Below are 22881 nucleotides of genomic sequence, written 5' to 3'. Positions count from 1 at the left end.
CCAGGCGCCCCTGTAGAGTTCCTTCTGAAGCAGACTGAGAAGAGCTGAATCCTTGTAGATGGATTATTTGGGAGGTGCATGGAACTGACGGGAGGGTGAAGAGGTGATTCGGGGGTGGAAGGGAACTAGCGAGAGGTACATTATTCATCTAGTCAGCACTGTGGGCAGCTAAAAAAGCTTAATTCTATGGGAAATATCTGGCAATTACTGAAAACATACATTTCAGAATTCTCATAGCCACAAAGCAAGAGAGTTGCTGTATTCACACCCCGACTGCTAGTTAATTCCCAGGCACTTCCAGACAGCCACGGCATCGACAAAGTGGGTTCTGGCATCTCAAGAATGGCCCTTCAACAAAGGTTCAGCAGTGGCTGTTGGAAGCCCAGTAGCATTCAGTAGAAATGGGAAGGGGATTTGGGCAACGCATCAATAGTGTCTGCTACAGCTCTCTCGCCTGAATCCCCGTGTGGTCACCTGACCATTATAAACACGGAGGGCTCTGTTTGTTGAGACTGACTAAAGAAGGGTAACAGACTCCTGCAGCTGGAATATTGATTGGTGCATCTGCCATCCATAGGAGTTGTGGCAAGAGATCTGAAGGTCCCGAGCTCTGGGACTCCATCTAGTCTCCAGAACAGGTTGGGGAGTAGAAAGTCTATGCTTGCTTACTAATCACTTTTGTCTGATAAATATGTGCACGTGTGCAGAATTTGTTCTGAAACCTTACAGTCTGGCAGTAATACAGGAGAGTAGCTAACTCTCACCCTCCTCCACGACTTTGATGCTTAGGACCATGAACCCCCCAAACCTAAGAGTAGTGTTGATTACGTGGCTTAGTCAGTGTGCAGGGCAGGCGCTCGTCTGCACACAGCATGGTTTACTGAGTCTCAGCACACTCCCGTACATTTATTACAAGATCCCAGTGGTTTAGTACACGTACACACCCACCTGCACGGTGTAGCTTCCCAAGGTAGTGGCCCGTTTAAACCGTCGGCCTTGCTGCTGGGACATCATGAATAGCTGGGCCAGGCGCTGCTCCATGACCCGGGCGAAGCTCTGGTTGTGCAGGCCCACCAGCGAATTGTCCACGCCCTGTAGCACTGTGGATGCAGAAGGCAGAGGGGCTGCTCAGGGGACAGGCTCCCCGTGGATCAAGAAACCACAACCACCACCGCCCCTGCACCAGCCACTAAGGGCCATGGGCCCTATCTCATGTTAGGACTTGGCCTTCCTTACCTCAGTCTACCTTTACAAGATCCCCAGGAGTTAGGGATCACTGTCCACATGTTATAGATGCTGAAAGGTTATATGACTTGCCTAAGGGCACACAGCTAATGACAAGCAAAGTCAGGGTTCAGACCCATGCTTATGTAACTCCAATGCCTGGGCTCTCTCCTCCACAAGCTGTGACATGTTTAATGCTGCTGCATTTAATCCAAACCTCATTTAAGATGTTATGTGTTGTTAGAGACCATATGGGAATACAGCATAGCTGCAGGTATGACTAATTGGCTTTTTTTTTTTTTTTTTTTTTTTTTTTACTGGTTCCCACTCAGAAGCCCTGGCTCAGGGCTATCTTTATTATATTTTCCCTTCTCAGCAGCTTTGATAGGAAGCTGAGCTCCATCCTGCAACCCAGCCCCTTATACATAGAAAAGCCACCCTGTTCAGTGTCCTTGTCTCTCTCTCCTCTATGGGGTCCTTTTGGGACCCACCTCTAAAGTGGCCCAGGGCCTCTCAGGTACCATCCCATTCGAGAGCGGAACTGTGTAATAAAAAGAGTGGATTCTGTTTCTGTGCTGGTGCTTGCCAGTTGGACTTCCGGCAAGCCTCTGGCCCTTTCTGAGTCCAAGTCCTTCTCTGCAAAAAGGGAGTAAGAAAGTCGATATCACAGCACATCTATCCTTATGGGCTGTAAGGTTGAAATGAGACAAGATGTATAAAACAGCTTATTACAGTGCCTGGTGCGTAGAAGGGAAATGAAGCCCTCTTTCCATCCTTCCCCCACTGCTCTTTCATCTATACCCAGGGCTATCTGGGTAGCTGAGGTGTTAATGATAGAATTCCAGGCTACTGCAAGGAGGAGGACCACAAGGAACACCAGGGCCATCCTGGGCCTGAAACAGTCACCTCCCACGGGAACAACTTCCTTTGACCCTCTCCCTCCGAAGAAAGCCCAGTCCTTCTTCCAAGTCCCTTGGGAAACACACTTAACCCCAAACACCCAAATACTGCCTCCAAACACAGTCACCCCTGAAATCAAAAATGTTTAAAAAACTTCTCATCTTTTCAAAGAGATGAAAACTTATCATGGGCTGGGAATGTAATACAAGACTTTTCATGTAACGGAGTTTGTACTACCATAGTCCAGCCAAGGGCCATTAAGACCACCCATCTACAGGGATATGGAAATAGTCTGAATATAAAGAATGAGCTGTTGTTATGAGTGCATTCTGTATGGGGCCAGAACAAGTGACTGATGACAACACGATACAGAGAATGATGTTGAAACCGATCAAGAGAAACATAAAACCCACAGCTGAGTCTCAGAAATTACTTCTTTGAAGCCACAAATGCTAAATAATCTCTATGGAGGGTATAAAGCAGCTCTCTTTCCAGGGCCCTTGTGAGGGACTCTCAGCTCATCTGTCAGCAGAATTCCTGCAAAGATAAAACACGCCTGCACTGCTCCTTCTGCGGCAGGTCCCCAAGAGGCCCCTTGGAATCCCTCCTGACGAGCTGTCAGGCTGAGGAAGGGCCGCCTACCTCCTGGCCCCAGATAGCAGAACCCTCGTTCTTACTGCTTCAAAGATGCTCCTCTAGTAAAATTACAAAACCACTGTTGAAAAACTACTTCTAAGTTGGCCTCTCCTGACTACCAGACAAGGGTAAGAGTGGGCACACAGGACAGTCAAAGGGCATCATCACGGATTACTTTAAGGGAAGCCCAGTGATGATGCAAGGACAGACATCAAAGAAAGGGATAGTCAAAGCCTCCAGGTGATGAAAAAGCTCCAGAAATAGATAGTGGTGATGGCTACATCAACATTGTGAACGTACTTAATACCACTGAATTGTGTACTTAAAAATGGTGAAAATAGTACATTGCATGTTATGTTTATTTTACCCCAATTTTTTTAATTGAGGGAGAATAAAAACAAACCACAATCTTCAGGGCACTGAAGGTGGCTGTGGGAACCTCCCAAAGAGTTACATGGAACCCACAACTGGATAGTTCCCATGTGCCTCACTGCTCTGTTTGCAAAGAGAATGTGTCCCTCCTTGGCAGCTGTTGAAGAACTGGGGGTTGAAAGGGGGTGGGGTCCGGGTTTGCATCCTGGCGCCCCCTTACTGAGTGCTCTTGGGCAAGTCCCTTAGTTCCTCTGGACCCTTGTCCCTCATCTGAATACACAGGGATCATAATCTATTCCTGATTGTGTCATTATGGGGAACAACACTTTCTAAGAGACATGCTTCGAGGGGCATGCTAAAAGGTATGAGAGAGGAGGCCCATAAATGCTGGCTGTTGTTGTTGCTCAAATGTGCCCCTTTCTTGCTAGACACATCCTTCCCAGAGGAAGACATAACTATGTTCCAGGACTGCGGCTCCTTTCCTTCCCCCTGAGAACTATGGCAGGCCCCAGGCTCTCAGTCTTCTTCACCTGCCCGAAGGGCCTGGAAAGGGGCATGAGACCACATCTCCCACAGTGACCCAGAAGCAGTAGGGGGTCTTGGACCCTGGCACACGTGCCCACAAGGACAGCAGCCCATCACACCAGCCAGGGCTCCGGCCACCCACCCTTAGCCACCACTGACTCAGCTCAGAGGAGGCGAGCAAGTCCCCAGCTGTGTTCAAAGGAGCTGGTCCAGAAGATTCGGGGGCTGTTACATCACTGGTCTCTTAATCCTCCTTTATTTACAACTGCACCGGGCTCTAAAGTTCCAGCAATCAGGTCGGCCTGATTCAGCTTCCTATATTGAATTGTTTTATGTGTAACTGAATCCCATACATTCAGAGCCAAAAGAACCAGACAGCTCAGCTCCTATCTTCCCCTCATTCCACAGGTGAGAGTGAGACGCCCACAGGGCCTGAGTGACGTGCTCAAGGACATGCTATGGTTAGCAGCAGCTGGGCTAAGACCAGAAGAAACCATAAGCCTTCTGGGTCTGGGATATTTTGACTAGTGGGTTCCACAGAGACAAGTGGATAAACCTAAGATGGGCTCTGACCCCTGTGAGGCAGCAATATGAAGTCTGTGCATCTCTGTCCTGCCTCATATACACAGTCCTGGCCACAAGATCCACGGACGACAGAGGGAGGCGCTGCAGGAATCACCCTAATGGAGCCACGAGGGACCTGTGCTCAGGGAAAGGAGAAGTGAACAGCGTGTAAAAACATATTTAATATAAATTTAGTGGGGAAGCAGATGGAAACATGTCAGGGTTTTATAATACCAACTATGGAAAGGAAAGTTGTTCCCCATCCTCTGAGCTGCTGCAAATGAGGAAAGAAGATGCAGTACCCTTGACGGACATCTGGGAGCAAAGGGCAGAGTGGTTATTCAAGGGGATGTGCCTCGGAGCACGATGAACAAAGCTATCTTCATCCTAGTCCCATAAATGATGGTCAAAGGCTGGTGGGAGCTGGTGGGAAAGAAGGAGGGCCATCCTGAAGCTGGTTCTCTCCCCTCCCATGGGCACTAACTGGGCCAACCAGCCCCAAACACAGTGACAGAGGCCACTGTGTATTCCAATTAGCAGTAGCAACAGCAACAACATAAATAAATGAGGGTTACACAGCTGAGCGGGCAAGAGGTGAAGTCCCAGGATGGTTTTGTGAAGGCTATGCCACTCAGACAGAGTCAGGGCAGGATCCAGGTACATAAGGAAAGGGCGAGACAGGAAGCTGTCCAGGCCAGCTGGTGTTTAAGGGCAGATATGTTACCATTTAGCATAAAGCTTACAGTTACTAGGAGAGATGTCTGCAAGGTAAAGAGCAGCATTCCTGCTGGAGTAAACATGCTTCTGGAAGTGTTCCATAACCTGCTGGTTCAAAATGGCACTGCTGGGTTAATATCATCTCCCTCTCATGTACAAACTCCATTTTTATTCTTTTAAAACAGATTTCTTGGGACACCTGGGTGGTTCAGTCGGTTAAGCACCTGACTTTTTTTTTAAAATTTTTTAAAATGTTTTTTTATTTATTATTGAGACACAGAGAGACAGAGTATGAGCAGGGGAGGGGCAGAGAGAGGAGGAGACACAGAATCCTAAGCAGGCTCCAGGCTCTGAGCTGTCAGCACAGAGCCCGACGCAGGGCTTGAACTCACAAACCACGAGATCATGACCTGAGCTGAAGTAGGATGCTCCACCGACTGAGCCACCCAGGTGCTCCAAGCACCTGACTCTTGGTTTCAGCTCAGGTCATGATCTCACAGCTTCGTGTGTTCGAGTCCCACGTCTGGTTCTGTGCTGGCAGCGTGGAGCCTGCTTGGGATTCTCTCTCTCCTTCTCTAACTACTGCCCCTCCATGCTATCTCTGTCTTTCTCAAAATAAATAAAAATTTTTAAATAACAGATTTCTTCAGTTTGTCTTCTTAGCAGGTAAAATAATGTCTGCATATCCATGGCTCTACCAGGGAGAAAGCAATGTGATTTTCTGCCATTTCGGAGAGGTCTGGAGCGGGCCTCATTGAGCAGGGCAGTGTGCTCCTTTGTCAGGATTCTAGGCAGCAACCTGTCTACTGCTGGTTTGGGACAGCAAGTGAGGGAGGGAATAGGGCAGGGGAGAAGGGAGGGAGGTTTCAGACCGGCTTGCCCAGGCACAACTTCCACAACTTGTAGGATCTTCCTCTCTCCGTGTTAGGGGCTGAAGTATGTCCTCCCAAAGTTCATATGTTGAAGTCTTAACCCCCAGTACCTCAGAATGGGATTGTATTTGGAGATGAGGCCCTTAAAGAGGTGAGTAAGGTAAAATAAGGTCATATGGGTGCGCCCTCATCCAGTGTGATGGGTGTCCTTATAAGAAGAAGAGTTTAGGGGGCGCCTGGGTGGCTCAGTCAGTTGAGCATCTGACTCTTGGTTTTGGCTCAGGTCACGATCTCATGGTTCACAGGTTGGAGCCCCACATCGGGCTCTGTACTGGTGGTAGGGAGTCTGCTTGGGATTCTCTCTCTCTCCCTCTCCCTGCCCTTCCCCAACCTGTCCTCTTGTGCTCTCTCTCTCTCAAAATAAATAAATAAATAAATAAATAAATAAATAAATAAATAAATAAATAAACTTTAAAAAAAAGAAGAAGAAGAGGAGGAGTTTAGGACACAGACACACACAGAGGGAAGATGCCAAGTAAAGATGGCCATCTACAAGCCAAGGAGAGAGGCCTCAGAAGAAACCCAGCCTGGTGACACTCTGATGTCAGGCTTCCAGCCTCTGGAATTATGAGAAAATAAATTCCTGCTGCTGAAGCCCCAAAAGTCTGTGGTACTTTGCTATGGTGTCCCTACCAAGCTAATACCTTCCCCTTCCCCTCCCCATTCCATGTACAGCTGGGCTGGTCACTTTCTCCCACAAATATCTGTCTTCTCTCTTTGCTCCCAATCCTTGCTTTCTGTGAGATTTTCAGAGTGACTGTCTGGCTTTGGAAAAACACAAACAAGTTTTTTGCTGTTTCATAAAGCTCAGCTGGGAAATGTCAAGGAAAAAAAGAAAATGTCACCAAACTCCCTTCTACTTCCATTCGCCCTCACTGTCAGGACACGACTGGGTTCCACCAGGATCAGTGTAGGTGTGGGGCGTGTGCCGAGGAAAGAGAAAAATGCACGCCTAGCATTCCTCAGCCTTTCACTGGGGTTTTGTAGGGCACTGAAGAAAGGCCTACCATCTTTAAATAAACAACCATTCCCAGGGACAGTCCCTAAACATCCACAGGTTACTGTCATACCTTCTGATTATCTACTTTTTGCAAAGAGGAGGCAGTGGATGGGACTTTACAATTTCCTGTTTTGAATGGTCACCTAATATTCACCTTCATATGATATCTTTTCTTAGCTTACTTTACCCATTTCTGGCCCTATGGAAGTAACTCCTTGACTTATAAGACAGGACCAAAGAGGGACCCCTGGGTGGCTCAGTCGGTTAAGCACCCAACTCTAGACTTCGGCTCATGTCATGATCTCATGGCTGGTGAGATCGAGCACCGTGTCAGGCTCTATGCTGGCAGTGCACAGCCTGCTTGGGATTCTCTCTCTCTCCCTGTCTCAGCCCGTCCCCCCTTGTTGTCTCTCAAAATAAATAAAAATAAACTTTAAAAACTATTAAAAAAAAAAAAAGACAGGACCAAAGAAAAGATGCTGATTCTATCACTGAATGGCATGCAGTTTTTATTATTATTATTATTATTATTATTATTATTATATTATTATTTCGTTTTGGGGACTTCTTTTGAGATGTAGTTTAAAAACACACACAGCAACCTGATAAGAGGAAAGGGGGAGTAAAATAAGAGATTACCTGTTATTACCCAATAGTCTCTGGTTGTTTCCGATATATCAAGGTTGGGATATTCCAGTGCTAAAACAAATAAGAAACACACCAAGTTACTTTCACAGTTTTTATATGTAAATATTACTTAGGAAAATGGACATACATACATAATAAAATATCAAACAACTAAATTCAGCTTTATCATTCTTAGGAACTCCAGGATATACAGGCCAAAACTATTTTGCTGTTCTGAAAAGTAAAATGCTTAGTAAAGGGCTAACTTTCAGATGAAGCGGTTTTTAGGGTTTGTAAATTTCTGCTCCTCTGATTTTTTTCATCAGAACCTTCCTAAGTGGAACATCTTCACTATCAAAACTCACAGCTAGAACCTGTCTTAACTATAACATTCTTTGTAAAGACTATCCAACCATCACTAATATTTTTAGGAATGATCCTCTCTTGAATGGATTTTTCCAGTGTCAAGGACTAAGTTTATTATTAGCCAAATGTTTGTGACATAGTCCTGGTTCTTTTGAAGGTATGGTGGCCATAAGCGCTAATTCATGTAAAGGGTTTAGCGCAGAGCCTGGCACATGGTAAGTGCTCAATAAATCTTAGTTGTTGCTATTATCAGAATATCAAGAGGAAAGAAAATAAATTCTTCACATGCTGCCATGTGACATAATGCCATCTTTCATGACATTGTCCTTTCCACAAAATTCAGAGTCATCTTTCCTTACTATGTGGAAATTCGCAAAAGCTTGCCATTTAAACACTCAAAACAATTCTGAGTGGCTACTGTGTGCTAAGTACATCCACACACACAATTTCATTTATTTACAGTATCAAATGCAACCACAGAAGGAAACAGAAAGTTAAAAAAAAAAAACAAAACTTGACCAATGACCTTGAGAAATGTATTAACAATTACATTTAAGAGCACAAATCTTGACTTCCTTTGGCTACCAAGTAAGTGTTTGGGTACAAAATGTAGGCTGCACTGTCTTTGGAGTCTATGCCTTCTGCATGGTAATGAGGATTATATAACTGAAACATTAGAGGAAGAGGAGGCTACAAGACTGACTATGGGGACTTCATCCAGTAAAGTCACGATGCTGATTGCAAATGAGTTGCATTATGTTATCTATAGCCAGGGCAAGGGCTGAAGGCCCGGGAACATTTGCTGATGGCACAAATGGGTGGAAACCATAGCAACCCAGAAGGCCACAAGGACAGACGCCCCACAGGGCAGTTACTGTAAGCTCAAAGGCAGACTGTTTGGGTTCAAGCCCTAGGTTCCATGTCTCATTAGCTGTGACAGTGAGCATCTTGTTACACCTCCTGGAACTTCAGTTTTCTCCTTTGCAAAGTGGGGCGCATTCTGTACTACTATAGGGTGCTTTGTGAGGATTCGATGACATAAGATATGTGAACTGTAAAGGCACCTAACCAATGCTTTTGTTCAGTGTGCAATACACTTGTTATCAATTCAATCCCCGTTTATCACCGATTTCAGTTGTTTCACGATAAAAGAGTTAGTATGTGCCTGGCACAATAGACATTTGTTAAATGGGGAAGGGACCTGAGGGGAAGGGAAAAGGCAGTGTCCCTGTGAGGGGTGAACATACTCACGTTCAGCAATGGTGAGCGGCGGGTAGGTGAGGTAGAACCCAACCAGCTCAGCTGAGAGCTGGCGGAGGAGGCTGCTGGCGACTGTGCCGTTGAGGAAGGAGCTCCGATTGCCCACCACGTACACCAAGGTGACTGTCTGGGAGGCATTGGATGTGCTCACAATCTGAATCGACACAGGAGGAAAGGGGAGGGAGACATGCCAAATAAGATGAAGGTCTGCTTCATGGAAGCCCTGGGAGGAGAAGTTTAAGCGGAAGTTGAGGGCAGTGACGAGAGGGACGTGAAGAAAAGCAAGGAAGAGACAAGAATAACAAATACCCGTCATTTATGGATTGCTGGCTGAGTGCCAGGCACTGTGCTGAGGACACGTGATCTCATTCGGTTCTCACCACAACCCCATGAAGTGTATCCAGCTGTGGCTCCATTTTACAGAGGAGCAAACTGAGGCCCGGAATGATCAAGAGACTTGCCCATGATCACGTAGATAATAGATAATAAGTTATGTAGCCAGGATTCTAACCCAGATAGTCTGACTTCGGGTTTTAACCAGGTATGTGTATCTCTTCCAGGGGCTAAATTGTCTCAGGTTACATTTATGGTTCTGAAAATACAAAATAGAGCATGTAAATGTTAAATCTAAGAGGCCTCAACTGCTCAGAGAAAGCCTGTGTTAATGTGGGGGGAACCTTGAAGTTTCTACACAACTGATCATCACCCTAGCGAACGGGCACAGTGATTAAACCTGATGACAAAAGGAATTCAGAAATATAAAACAGCCTCTTTTGAGAGTGATTACATTTCCTTGTGACCTATTAATTCAATATGGAATATGTAAATATTACTATGAGATCGTGTGGTTTTCTTCTTGAATTTTGTCTAAGTCCGTTTTCTCATTACTGGAAAATGCGGTTTTCTGGGTCAGTGTATGGACAAAAATATCCCACAGATGAGATTTGAAAAACAGATGCAGTAGGAAGTTATTTAATTTGGTGAGATAGTGTGGGGTTCTGTGCTGGGTTCTGTTCTGTGCCCTCTCCCCTTCCGGATTCACTTGCCACCCACCCACCCACGTTTTGCTCAGTGTCCCCAAAGGCAGACACTGTGGACCACCTCGGTGGGCTCCTTTCCCTCTGGCTTCAGCTAAAAGGAGCTCGGGAGGATGTGAGAGACTGGAAGGAGAGTGGGGTCAGAGAACTGGTATGTCGGGGACTCCTTTGCCACAGTGGGACTCTTATGGGGGCAGCTTTGGCCTCTGCCTCCTGTAACTGCTCTTTCCCCTTGCCCCATCAGGTCCCAATACTTACAGCCTTGGCTATAAGTGGTTTTCCTAGAGCCTGCCCATGCTTCTGCAAAGAGTCCCTTTTATTAGACTTTCTTCAAATTACCTTTATCTGAGTGTGACCTCTCTTCCTGCAGGGAGCCAACTGATAATCCTGTCTTTCCCAGACCTTTGTGTGTTCAGACATAAATATCCCTGCAACTTTCCTTTTAGACATTATTTTTAAAAAGATTGTCAAGAATACCTTCTTGTTATTTCTCACTTTTCCCATAAGTGGAAGTTGCTATATAATTTTTCTTTAAAAATTTTTTTTAATGTTCATTTATTTTTGAGAGAGAGAGAGAGAGAGAGAGAGAGAGAGAGAGAGAGAGAAAGAGAGACTGAGAATAGGGGAGGGGCAGAGAGAGAGGGAGACACAGAATCCAAAGCAGGCTCCAGGCTCCAAGCCGTCAGCACAGAATTCGACGTGGGGCTCAAACTCATGGACCACAAGATCATGACCCAAGCTGAAGTCGGATGCTCAACCTGACTAAGCCACCCAGGCACCCCTGGAAGTTGCTATATAATTTTCTAACACAGACCCTGTAGTCCCATGATTAATGATACACTCAATCAACGTTTCTGGTCAACTCTTTCTCTCTTTTCTGAAAGTATTTTTGGACTGTGGTTGAGCCACAGGTATTCATGCCACCTTCCCAGGGTACCAAAAATAAAGGTGCTTCTCTCTGAACAACTCAAAAGACTCAACTGTACTGGCACCTAAAAGAATAATAACGAAAATAACTTTTTGACCATTATCTCCAGTGTGAACATTCTATTTTTTGCTTTTCAACTAAACTAAATCTCACTGGATCCCAAAGATGCCTAGAGAACTTGTAGTTTCTTCTACAGAAACTACACTGGATCCGGTAAGTTATAACTTTAAAAAAAAAATGTGGCAAAATACACATAAAGTTATCATGTTAACCATTTTAAGGGTACAGTTCAGCGGCCTTAAGTACATTCACACTGTTGTGTGGCCATCACCACCATCCATCTCCACAACTTTTTCATCTTCCCAAACTGAAACTCTGTACCTATTAAACAACTCTCCATTTCTTCCTCTCCCCAGCCCCTGAAAACCAACATTCTACTCTATTCATTTGACAAAACTGAACACCTTTTATAAGAGGAATCACATAGTATTTGTCCTGGTGTGACTAGCTTATTTCACTTAGCATAATGTCCTCAAGCTTCGTCCATGTTGTAGCATATGTCAGCATTTCCTTCCTTTTAAAAGATGAATAAATGTCCATTGGATGTATATACTACATTTCTTGTCCATTCTTCTGTGGATTGACACTTGGGCTGCTACCACATTTTGCCTGTTGTGAATAATGTTATGAACATGGGTATACATATATCTCTTCAAGTCCCCACTTTCTTTTGGGTATATACCCAGAAGTAGAATTGCTGGATCATATGGTAATTCTATGTTTAATTTTTTAAGGAACCACCATACCATTTTCCACAGAGCTATGCCGTTTGAGAAGCTCACCAGCAATGCACGAGGATTCCAATTCCTCCATATTCTTACCAACACTTGCCATTTTTTATCTTTAAAAAAAATTTTTAATGTTTATTTATTTTTAAGAGAGAGAGAGAGAGAGGCAGAGAGAAGGAGACACAAAATCCAAAGCAGGTTCCAGGTTCCGAGCTATCAGCACAGAGCCCAACACGGAGCTCCAACTCACGAACCGCAAGATCATGACCTGAGCTGAAAGTGGACTCTCAACCTACTGAGACACCCAGGAACCCTTTTCTTTTTTCTAAATAGCCACCCTAATAGGTATGAAGCGTATAGGTGTGAAGTGGTATATTGTGGTTTCGATTTTCATTTCCCTAATGATTAGTCACGTAGAACATTTTTTCATGTGCTTATTGATCTATGTATCTTATTTGGAGAAATGTCTATTCAAGCTGTTTGCCCATTTCTTTATCAGATTGTTTTTATGTTTTTGAGTTGTAGAAGTTCTTTATATATTCTAGATATTTACTCCTTATCCAATATATGATTTGCAATTATTGTCTTCCATTCTGTGGGTTGCCTTTTGATCAACTGTGCCCTTTGATCTACAAAAGTGTTTTTTTTTTTTAATTTTAAACATTTGTTTATTTTTGAAAGACAGAGAGAGACAGAGCATGAGTGGGGGAGGGGCAAAGAGAGGAGACACAGAGTCTGAAGCAGGCTCCAGGCTCTGAGCTGTCAGCACAGAGCCCAACACGGGCCTCAAACCCACAAACTGTGAGATCATGACCTGAGCTGATGTCAGAAGCTTAACTGACTGAGCCACCGAGATGCCCCAAAAGTGTTTAATTCTGAAGTACAATTTAACTACTTTTTCTTTTGTTGCCCATACTTTTGGTGTCATATCCAAGAAATCATTGCCAAATTCAATACCATGAAGTTTTCTCCTCTGTTTTCTTCTAAGAGTCCTATAGTTTTGGCTCTCATGTTTAGGTCTTTGATCCACTTAAGTTAATTTTTGTATATGGTGTTAGATAAGGGTCCAACTTCATTCTTTTGTTTGTGGATGTCCAGTTCTCCCGATACCATTGTTTGAAAAGATTGTCTTTTCCCCATTGAATGGATTTGAGGCCCTTGTCAAAAATCATTTGACCATATATGCAAAGATTTTTTTTTTTTGCAATCTTGTTTGTGTTCCATTTGTCTATATGTCTGTCATTTTGCCAGTACCACACTGTTCTGATTATTGTAGCTCTGTAGTTAGTTTTGAAATCAGAAAGCATGAGAATTCCAACTATGTTTTTCTTTTTCAAGATTGTTTTGGCTATTCATGGTCCTTTGAGATACCAAATGAATCATATGAATTCTAGGATGGGTTTTTCTATTTCTGAAAAAAAAAAGTCACTGGGATTTTAATAGGGATTGCACAGAATCTGTAGATCGCTCTTAGCAGTACTGATATCTTAACAATATCAAGTCTTCCAATTCATAAGCACAAATTGTCCTTCTTTTTTTGTCTTCTTTAATAACCTCATTTTTATAGTTAAGAAAAGTGTAACCATTCTTGGTGGCTGCTTAAAACTAGCTTCATAAATAAGAAGAGGTTCATAGGCCTGAGCTAAGGTCATGTCAATGTTCCCTGAAAGTCATGCCTTGTCCCTAGTACAAGCAGCCCCTACAGGGAGCACTTTCCCATTACCCCTTTACTTTTAGACTCCTGTGACTTCTGGCCTTATCTCTTACTTCCCACTCACTCCTGCCACAATCCATTTAGCTAATCAGACCTAAAAAAAATGCTAGTGGAATGGAATGTTGTTGTTTTGCCCACCCAGCATCCATTCTCCCTTCTTCTATGGCAGCACCATAATTTCCTCAGGCAAACACCTCTTCTCTCCAGTTGGATTCGTGTGCTCAAGCTCTAGGAGTGGGCATAGCCAGGCCTACTTGATTGGGACATTTTATCTCCTTGGTCACAGTTACTGCTCCAGAAATGGGCACATAGTCCATCTGGGTCCAATGAGAGCTAATCCCAGGATTTTTCCTGGAATGCCACAAAAAAAGGCACCTTGGTTCCATAAGACAGTGAGCAGTAAGGATGAGGCAAACCTGGAGGTGCCAGGGACCACCCTACTGGTCCTGAAGATGATGTGAGCCCAGGGCAAGACCAAGATATAAAGAGAGAACTTCATGAAGAAATCATATAAGCACCTGAATCAAATTGGGCCTGAAGGAAATATGCTGTGAACCTTTCAGTTATATGAGCCAATCACCTCTTTTTGTTTAAGCCTTATATGCTTCGATTCACAACCAAAAAGGCCCTAATTGAGTATACTGTAATCTAGCCCCTAATACCAATGCTATACACGTAAAAAAAAAAAAAAAAAGTCACTTTTCAATGACTCTGTGAACAAATTAATTAAATATTTATGTGGTCTTATTCCAGAAAGAATCTAAGCTGCCCTCTAAATTACATTTAATACCATAAAACAGAAAGTTATTAATTACAAAAACCATGTCAGGGTACAAGCCCAGGGGGATTAAAGACAACCCCAGGGAGATGGTTAGCATGTAGCTAATGTATGCATGATATAGGGGCCTTTTGCATATAGGGTTCCAAAATCCAGGCAACAAATTGGTTCTGGAATTCCTGTCAGCCATGGCAAAAAGCGAAATAGGGTTAACAAAACAACTCACCCAATTATCCATTCATTTCAAGAGTTGCTGAAATGTTCAAGAGCATCTAAAATGTATGTAGATGCAGGGGCACCTGGGTGGCTCAGTTGGTTAAACATCTGACTCTTGATTTCGGCTCAGGTCATGATTGCAGGGTCATGAGACTGAGCCCCACATTGGGCATGGAGCCTACTTAAGAGTCTCTTTCTCTTTCCTTCTGCCCTTCCCCATGCCCCCACTCACATGTTCTCTCTTTCTCTAAAAAAATTAAATAAAAATACAATACAGTAAGTAAAATAAAATAAAATAAAATAAAATAAAATAAAATAAAATAAAATAAAATGTATGTAGGTGCAGTTTTCAAATTGTCTGTTATAGTCTTTTCTAAGGGAAGTTTGCTACTTGCTTTACAAAGTCCATGGCCCATTACTAACATACAACAACACAAGTGAGGCTTCTTAAGGACAAAGTCAGCTTATTTATCTTGATGTCTCTCCCAGTGCCTGATAAATACCAGGCACTCATTGGGTCTGTGCTTCCTGAATACAATCAGAGTATATGTTTTGCTGCTGAGCCCTAACTAGAATCATGCACCTGTGAGGATCACAATCCAATCAGAAAGAAAAAGATCTCCCACAAGGGAGCTGAGTCATACTTCTTACATAAATCTTGTGTTTGTGACACGTTTTTAGATCTTAATCTAATATGAACCAAATCATAATGAGATACTTCCATGTACACTTTGGATAAATCTAGAAAAGGAAAGCTGCTCGTTCAAATTAAATTGTATGCTTTCTACATCGTATTGGCTTTGCTGATAATTCACTTATGCTAAATGTCAATTTCAAAACCACTGGGTTTAATTGCAAAGGATTTAGTTCAGTAAAAATAGAGACATTGGGTTGTACAGTTAATCAGAGAAATTTGGGGGCTGCATGAATATCATTAAGAAGCATCTGACTTTAGAGGGATGTTAACTATATAATTGCAAAAAGTGGGTCTGAGAAAAGCTTTAGTGGCATGTCTACTATAAACCCAGTAAACTGAAATATAGTAGACTAGGAGTAGGATTTTCCTGGGAAAGAATTCATGTGTTTGCCAAAAGTTTCATAGTATAGCATAGTGAATAAGATTATGGGCTTTGACTCAAATCTTTGTTCCATTCTTTACCAACCATGTGACCTTCTGGAAGTTTCTTAGCCTCTCTCTCAGTTCCCTCTTTTGTGAAATGGTGATAATAGTACTTCAGCGGGATATCTTGAGTATTATTTAGCAAAATATTTTTAAAACACCTAGCACAGTCCTGGCATATGGTAAGCCCCAAATATAAAATGTGTGTGTGTGTGTGTGTGTGTGTGTGTGTGTGTGTGTGTGTGTAAACTAGGGTGACTGTGCATGTGGATGTCTAGAAAATAACTCAATGCAGGGGTGCCTTGGTGGCTCAACTGGTTAAGCATCCAACTCTTGACTTCGGCTCAGGTCATGATCTCAAGGTTTGTGAGTTCGAGCCCTGAGTGTGGAGACTGCTTGGGATTCTCTCTCTCCCCCTCTCTCTCTGCTCCTGCTTGCGTGCTCTCTCTCTCTCTCTCTCTCTCTGTCTCTCTCTGTCTCTCTCTCTCTGTCTCTCTCTCTCTCTCTCTCTCTCTCTCACACACACACACACACACACACACACACAATGAACAAATAAATAAACTCTAAAAGAAAATAATGCAATGCAAATCACAAGATAGGCAAATCTTGATGAGTTAGCTATTTAGAATGGATTCATTTTACAAGATATTTGATTCATTTTATGAGACTATATCTTATACAGCATAGCTAGTTTCATTTTTAAAATAGTAAATGTATTGGGAAGGCCCGAGGAAGCTTCACATGGGAAAACAAATACAAAATCCCAAACCATACCAGGTAGATAGCAAAACAGCATCCCTGCTGTCATGGCCATACTCCAGACATTCTCATCAATGCCAGGACCAACTCGACTCCGTGGCCCAGAGTGGCATCTCCTCCTGTCTACATCACATGCCCAAAGTACAAAGTTACATTTACACCAGACAGTTTTGAAATAGGGGAGCAAGTCCCCTTGCCAGCATTTGCATCATGGCTGGCCTCTGTCAACTACATGGTGGAAGTGCCCTCCTCCTTACCTGAATTGTCAGATTGCTCTTGGTATTCAGGACTTTCCTCTCTGCATCCTGAAAGGCCTTCTGCAGTCTCTGTTCCATCGTCTGAGCAAACTTGCAGGACTGGATGTTGTCGGACTGGCTCACAAACTGCAGCACTGGAATGGGAGTAATCAATCCGCTCTCACCAAAGTTGTGTGTCTTAGTTCCTTGGACTTAACAATCACCATATAAAACAGCATAATTTGACATCAGAGAAATCAGGCAAGTAAGGACTGACGGGTTAGTTGTAGTGCTGGAAGTGACTCTTAAAATGATTTATAATAGAGAAGAGTTAAAAGCATGATCAAACCTGAGGTTCCTTGTAATGCAAAGGGCTTAGTGATCATTTGGTTGGATTATGTAGACATCTGCTCCAAGAACGATAAAAAAAAAAAAAAAAAAATCAAAGAAAGATCATGTCTTCTCTTTCTTTGGAAGGGGAAAAAGAGTCAGTTGGCCTGCATCACTAAGTTGATGGAGTCTTTCAATTTTGATGGTTTCTCCACTCTTGTGGTTCACCAACCACATGATCAGAATCACGAGGGAGCTTGAGAGAAAGACTCTAAGGCCTAAACTCGGAGATTCAGATTCAGTGGCATCTAGAACGTGTTGCTCCAAAGCACAGATTTTGGATGCTTAGCTCTTATCAGTATCCACTGGAAATACAGGGGAAAAAATTAAAAATACAGTACTTGTTGCTCATAAAGTACTAATTATATAAATTGGGAAGGAAGGCTCCAGCGAAGGACCATTTCTAATAAATCCAGGGTTGGGAACTTTAGGCTCATGTGCAGGGAACTGGACAGTTGATTAGCAGGGCCCTTTGAGGAAAGTGCACAAGGGCTTTAAGAGATGATGGAGCAGCTGGCACTGACCTTTTTAAACAGGGTGTCATCTTGGTACTGCCCCCAATCCCAGAACGGATAGGTACTTGCCTGTTCTCAGCTGGAAGTAGCCTGCAGGCTGGGGATTCCACGGGGAGGCAAGTACTGCCACTGACTGTAAGTTTGGGGTATGTTGCTTCAGATCTGCAGTGACGTTGCTGACCCCATAAACACCCAGCATTTCAATCACTACGGCAGGCAAGTATACCAGTCTCCCTTTGGTAGCATAATAACCAACTGTGACGTTATGAGAATGTTCCAGAATGTCCACCTACAAAAAACGGACCCAGAACTCAGTGTTTATTTCCATGGTGCTTTAAGTTCTTGTTCGTATTTCTTAGAACCACAACTGTTATTTAGCAAGGCTGTGGAATACGATGTTCTCATTCAACAAATATTCTAACAGTTCTATACAGCACACATGGATTGGCAAGTCTCAAAATATCAGAATACAAAACAACACGAAAATACAATTTATATCACATCTACATGGAATAGAATTAAATCTGTGGGGGTTTTCTTTCTTTTTTTTTTTTTTTAAATGTTTGTTTATTTTTGAGACAGCGAGCAGGGAAGGGGCAGAAAGAGAGGGGGGCGGGACAGAAGATCTGAAGTGGGCTCTGAGCTGACAGCAGCGAGCCTAATGTGGGGCTCGAACTCACAGACCATGAGATCATGACCTGAGCCAAAGTCGGATGCTCAACTGACTGAGCCACTCAGGTGCCCCAGGTTTTCTTGATTCCTTAAATACCTGAGTATAATCTTGTGAGCACCAATGGTCAATCAAGAAGGCAGACAGGAGACAGTCAGTAAAAGAGATTTCCAGAGATGAAATGCTGGGAAGAATAGCTTTATTATAGTTCTTATCGTTTATGAAAATTAAAAGGCAGAAATGATAGATAAGGTGGAGGCTCCTTCAGGACAGGGAGTCAGATAATAAGTGAGGTGAATTCCTCTCTTTAAAAGCTGGCTTGTAGGTTGGTTCAAGGCCAAGGTTAGGATGGGGATGGGCTATACAGAGTCTCTCTTAAAATTGAGTTCTAAGGGATACTGATGTGCTGAACTCTTTATGACCCAACTGGAAGATTTTTGAGGCTTTACATTTTATTTTTGTTTTCTTTTGCCTTCTTAGTGTTTTATAACAGTTCAGGGTGGAGTGTTTTTGTTTTTTGTTTTTTGTTTTTGGTTTGTTTCGTTTTTTGAGAAAATTTGTGTCAGCACAGAGCTGGATGCCGGGATCAAACTCACCAACCATGAGATCATGACCTGAGCTGAAACCGAGAGTTGGGCACTCAACTGACTGAGCCCCCCAGGCACCCCCCCAGGGTGTTTTAAACACACGCTTCCCTCCCACACACACACTCCAACTCTTGCATTTCCATTAGTAATGTCACGTGTATTTGTCAGAGAAACCAAGAAAACTGATTTTGCAACAGACGGCTATGCTTTTGCCTCCTCCATACTGTGTGCTCTCTGCCACTTTGTGACCTAAAGGTGGTGTTCAAGATGACTGTAGGTGGAACAAGAGATACTTCTGCATGTAACACAGACACAGCATTAAACAAGACCAGATCGCCCAGTGAGAAAGTGAATCCCAATTACCCCACGGAGGAAGTCTCAGTTTGGGGATTATTTATTTTTAACACCTCTCTAATGCTTGCTAATCATATTTTTAAACAAAGGGACACAAGGGACATCATCAGCCTTAGAGCCTTCTGCAAGTAACAATGTCTAGCTTGAATGTAATAAGCTGTTACCATTATACTCATTTTTATGATTACCTTATATTTGTGGCAGATGATCTTCATTTCCACTTATGGCACTAATATCAAACATCCTTTCAGAAGAAAGGTATTTAAGTTTTTAAAAATGAGCTCATTTTTAAAAACCAAATTCACAGGGTGCCTGGGTGGCTCAGTTGGTTAAGTGTCCGACTTTGGCTCAGGTCATGATCTCACAGTTCGTGAGATCAAGCCCCGTGTCGGGCTCTGTGCTAACAGCATGGAGTCTGCTGTTAGCAGGAGGAGCCCCCCCCCCCGCCCCTCCCCTACTCGTGCTCATGCTTGCACGCCGTCTCTCTCTCAAAGTAAATAAACTTAAAAAAAACCAAACAAACCCTGAATTCATAACTAATTGCCACAGTGGTCTGGGATGGTATACAGAAAAGGCAAAAAACTGTGAATAGTTTACAAATGACTGAAGTTTAGTGAAAATTACATGTCAGGTGACCAAATAGAAATACTCACATTTTCAACTTTCAAATAAAGTTTCTGGTGCAGAAACCACAGATGCCTCTCATGAAATGCATTCTTTCTTTCTTTCTTTCTTTCTTTCTTTCTTTCTTTCTTTTTTTCTTTCTTTCTTTTTCCTTTTTTACCCCTCTCAGAATTATATAAAAGAGATTGACAATGACCGGTAAACTACATACCAAACCTCATTCCTAGTCCTTGGTGTGGTCATGGAGACCACGAAGCTGAATGCAGCTGTAGAACAAAACATCAAAGGAAAAAGCCAGAGCAATATTTTTTAGTGGTGAAAAGGGTTGTCTCCCGACTGCCAATCACATTTAGGGCTTTAAAACTTGGAATCAACCCAAAAGAGTGTAAAGCAAGGCTTCCATCACTTGGATATACCATCAAAATCAGCTTGCAGTTGTTAAATAGTACTTGGCATTAAAGTTCTTGGAGGAGAAAAAAAAAATGTTCATTTCCCTGTCTGCTGCTGGCTATTTAAGCAAAGTTGGACTCAATTTACAATAATTTTTAAATGTCCAGAAATAAATCACCAACTATTTACAATGCTGAGGGAGAGAGAGGGAAAAGCAATGGATGGTTTCTTGAAAATTACACTAACAATATTAGATTTCCCTAAACAACTGGATAATGGGACAATTCAAAACAGTATATCCAGGGGGCGCCTGGGTGGCGCAGTCGGTTAAGCCTCCGACTTCAGCCAGGTCACGATCTTGCGGTCCGTGAGTTCGAGCCCCGCGTCAGGCTCTGGGCTGACGGCTCAGAGCCTGGAGCCTGCTTCCAATTCTGTGTCTCCCTCTCTCTCTGCCCCTCGCCCGTTCATGCTCTGTCTCTCTCTGTCCCAAAAATAAATAAACGTTGAAAAAAAAATAAAAAAATAAAAAAAAAAAACCAGTATATCCAGGCTTGAAAAAAAAAAAAAAAGATTAGACATAAGGCAATAAACCTCAATTTTCCATCTCAAAATCTGACCTTTTTCTCTAGTCACCACACATTAGCTATTTGCCAAAATGAAGAAAGATTCTACTTCTGACAAGTATGGTTACGATACCCAGGGAGGAGGAAAACAGTCTAGCATCCTCTGGGCCCAAGAGGAAGATGTGGACGGCTTAGTCTAATCACAAAAGCAAGAGGCTTACGTGAGCCGAGACGTCATTCTGGTGGAAAGCCTTCCGCAATGCCTGCGTGAGCCCTTTGGCTACATTGAACCTCAAGGTTTCACTGATCTGCACTCTCCTCTGGGTCAGAAAGAGAACTGTGGGATCAAACAGAAGCACAGTAATCAGGGTAAGTAATGATCCTCCTCTCCTCTCCACCCTCTACCTCCTGCAAGTTCTGAGTAAAGCTGGTGAGCACAGGTCCAACCAATGAGAGCGGTGGGCCGGGGTAATAGCTGTGTTGGTCCCATTCAAGTCCAAAGAAGGAAGGACCTAGTACTTGTCTGACCCTAGTGGGGAGAGCTAACAGGCTGGCTGCACTTCATGTCTGACTAACGCTGACTCTGACTTTGAAAATTAGGTTCAGCAGTACCTGGTCCTTGATGTGTCTGCATGCAAGAAAACTCCTGTAACAGTGTTCCCTGATAGCCTGCTTAAGGGCAGGCCCTGAGCTGGGCCCTATGGCCTAAAACACCCCTGAATCAGGAAGATACAGTCCCCACCTCATAAGTGGGACAGAGACAGGGATGGAGAGCTGGGGTGGAAGGTAGGCACCTGTGACTGAATGTGACAGGTGCTATTTGAAGGGAAGCCTACAATGCCATTGGAAGGAAGCCCCAGGAGGAGGATCCAGCTCAGACTTGGGCAAGGGGGTGGGGATCAGGTAAGGTTTCCTGATGCTCCCACTGAGTCCTGAAGGATAAGGGAAGTATGCTAGGCCCGAGGGAGAGGGACCACCCTCCCCCCCCCCCCCCAAACACACACACACACTCCCAGCAGAGAAAAGACCAAGTGCAAAGACACAGGGATGAGAAGTGAAGCCTCAGGATACCTGTTTAGGCTTGGTCCTGAGGGTGATGGGAAGTGAAGGGTTTTCAGCCAAGGCATATATTTTAGAAAGTTCCATTGGCTGCAAACTAAAGAACAGATTGGAGGGGGGATAGTCTAAGGCAGAGAGATAAATTTGGTTGTTGTTGCAGAAATTGAGTGATGACGACAGTGTCAACTAGGGAAGAGGCAGTTGGGGAGGAGGAAGGGGGATTCAAGGAGGTAAGACTGAGGGCACCGGTGCTTGACCAGGTGTGGGGTGAAAGGGATGGTGATGAAGGAGGGGGGAGAACGTTCCAGACTTCTGCATCTAGGTAGTTGGGGTTGCCTGCCTCTCAGTGAAGGGGAAGTGGAAAACCAGATGGTATAATTTCTGGAGAAATAGAAAGAGATACTGTACTTTGTGCTATGCCTAGTTTCACAATTTCCCACTTTCAAATAGGGTATGTCTCCAGATATAATTTCATTTAATCCTTTGTAGGGTGAAGAGGAAGGCGGGATGCGAGCATTCAGCACTGGCATGCTCTTTCAAATACTGTGTCTAATGCTTTTTATAGCAAACACTACCACACTATTAAAAGCACCCTGTGCCTTCCTGGCCTGCTTTGCTGCAACTGGGTGGTGGGGGCTAAAGAGAAAGCATATACCACCCAACTTTTTCAAGGCCTCTTTTTCAACATCAAAAGAAATCCTGGGCACCCACATCGTGTGGCGGTACTTTTACTATCTGCCGACTGAGAGAATACATCACAAAAGCCTCTCTGAATTCTGTAGTGCTTCCAAGATTTGATATTTTACTAATCATTTCATTCATTCATGTGAGACATTACTGATTTGCTCTACAGGCAAAAATTGCTACAGGTTTGTTTTCTCAGACTCGCTGGCAGAACCAGTTTCCCTGGGGCCTCTGATATCAGGACTGATCCCAGGCCTAGAATCTGTATCACCTAAAGCTCCCCCTCTCCTCTGCCACTTGATAAGGATCAGGGTTCTCGGCCTCATCACTGTGACATTTGAGG

At 43.6% G+C, this 22881-nt stretch overlaps 1 protein-coding gene across 6 annotated transcripts in view; it reads right to left on the bottom strand.

Moving 5' to 3' along the window:
* Nucleotides 1-22881, bottom strand: part of KIAA1549L (KIAA1549 like) — a 266986-nt gene that overhangs the window by 91709 nt on the left and 152396 nt on the right. For all 6 annotated transcript variants that reach the window (XM_023239688.2, XM_045039126.1, XM_019812246.3 and 3 more), the window contains exons 4-9: nucleotides 21017-21132; nucleotides 17677-17896; nucleotides 16724-16857; nucleotides 9115-9277; nucleotides 7510-7569; nucleotides 949-1100 (exon numbers count right to left, since the gene is read on the bottom strand). In XM_023239688.2, coding sequence (XP_023095456.2) covers nucleotides 949-1100; nucleotides 7510-7569; nucleotides 9115-9277; nucleotides 16724-16857; nucleotides 17677-17896; nucleotides 21017-21132 — 845 coding nt within the window. The remainder of the gene's footprint in view (nucleotides 1-948; nucleotides 1101-7509; nucleotides 7570-9114; nucleotides 9278-16723; nucleotides 16858-17676; nucleotides 17897-21016; nucleotides 21133-22881) is intronic.

This window comes from Felis catus, chromosome D1 (genome assembly GCF_018350175.1).
Source record: "Felis catus isolate Fca126 chromosome D1, F.catus_Fca126_mat1.0, whole genome shotgun sequence".
Lineage (NCBI taxonomy): Eukaryota > Metazoa > Chordata > Mammalia > Carnivora > Felidae > Felis > Felis catus.
Note: the sequence above shows the minus strand (reverse complement) of the source record. Positions and strands in the feature narration are given on the sequence as shown.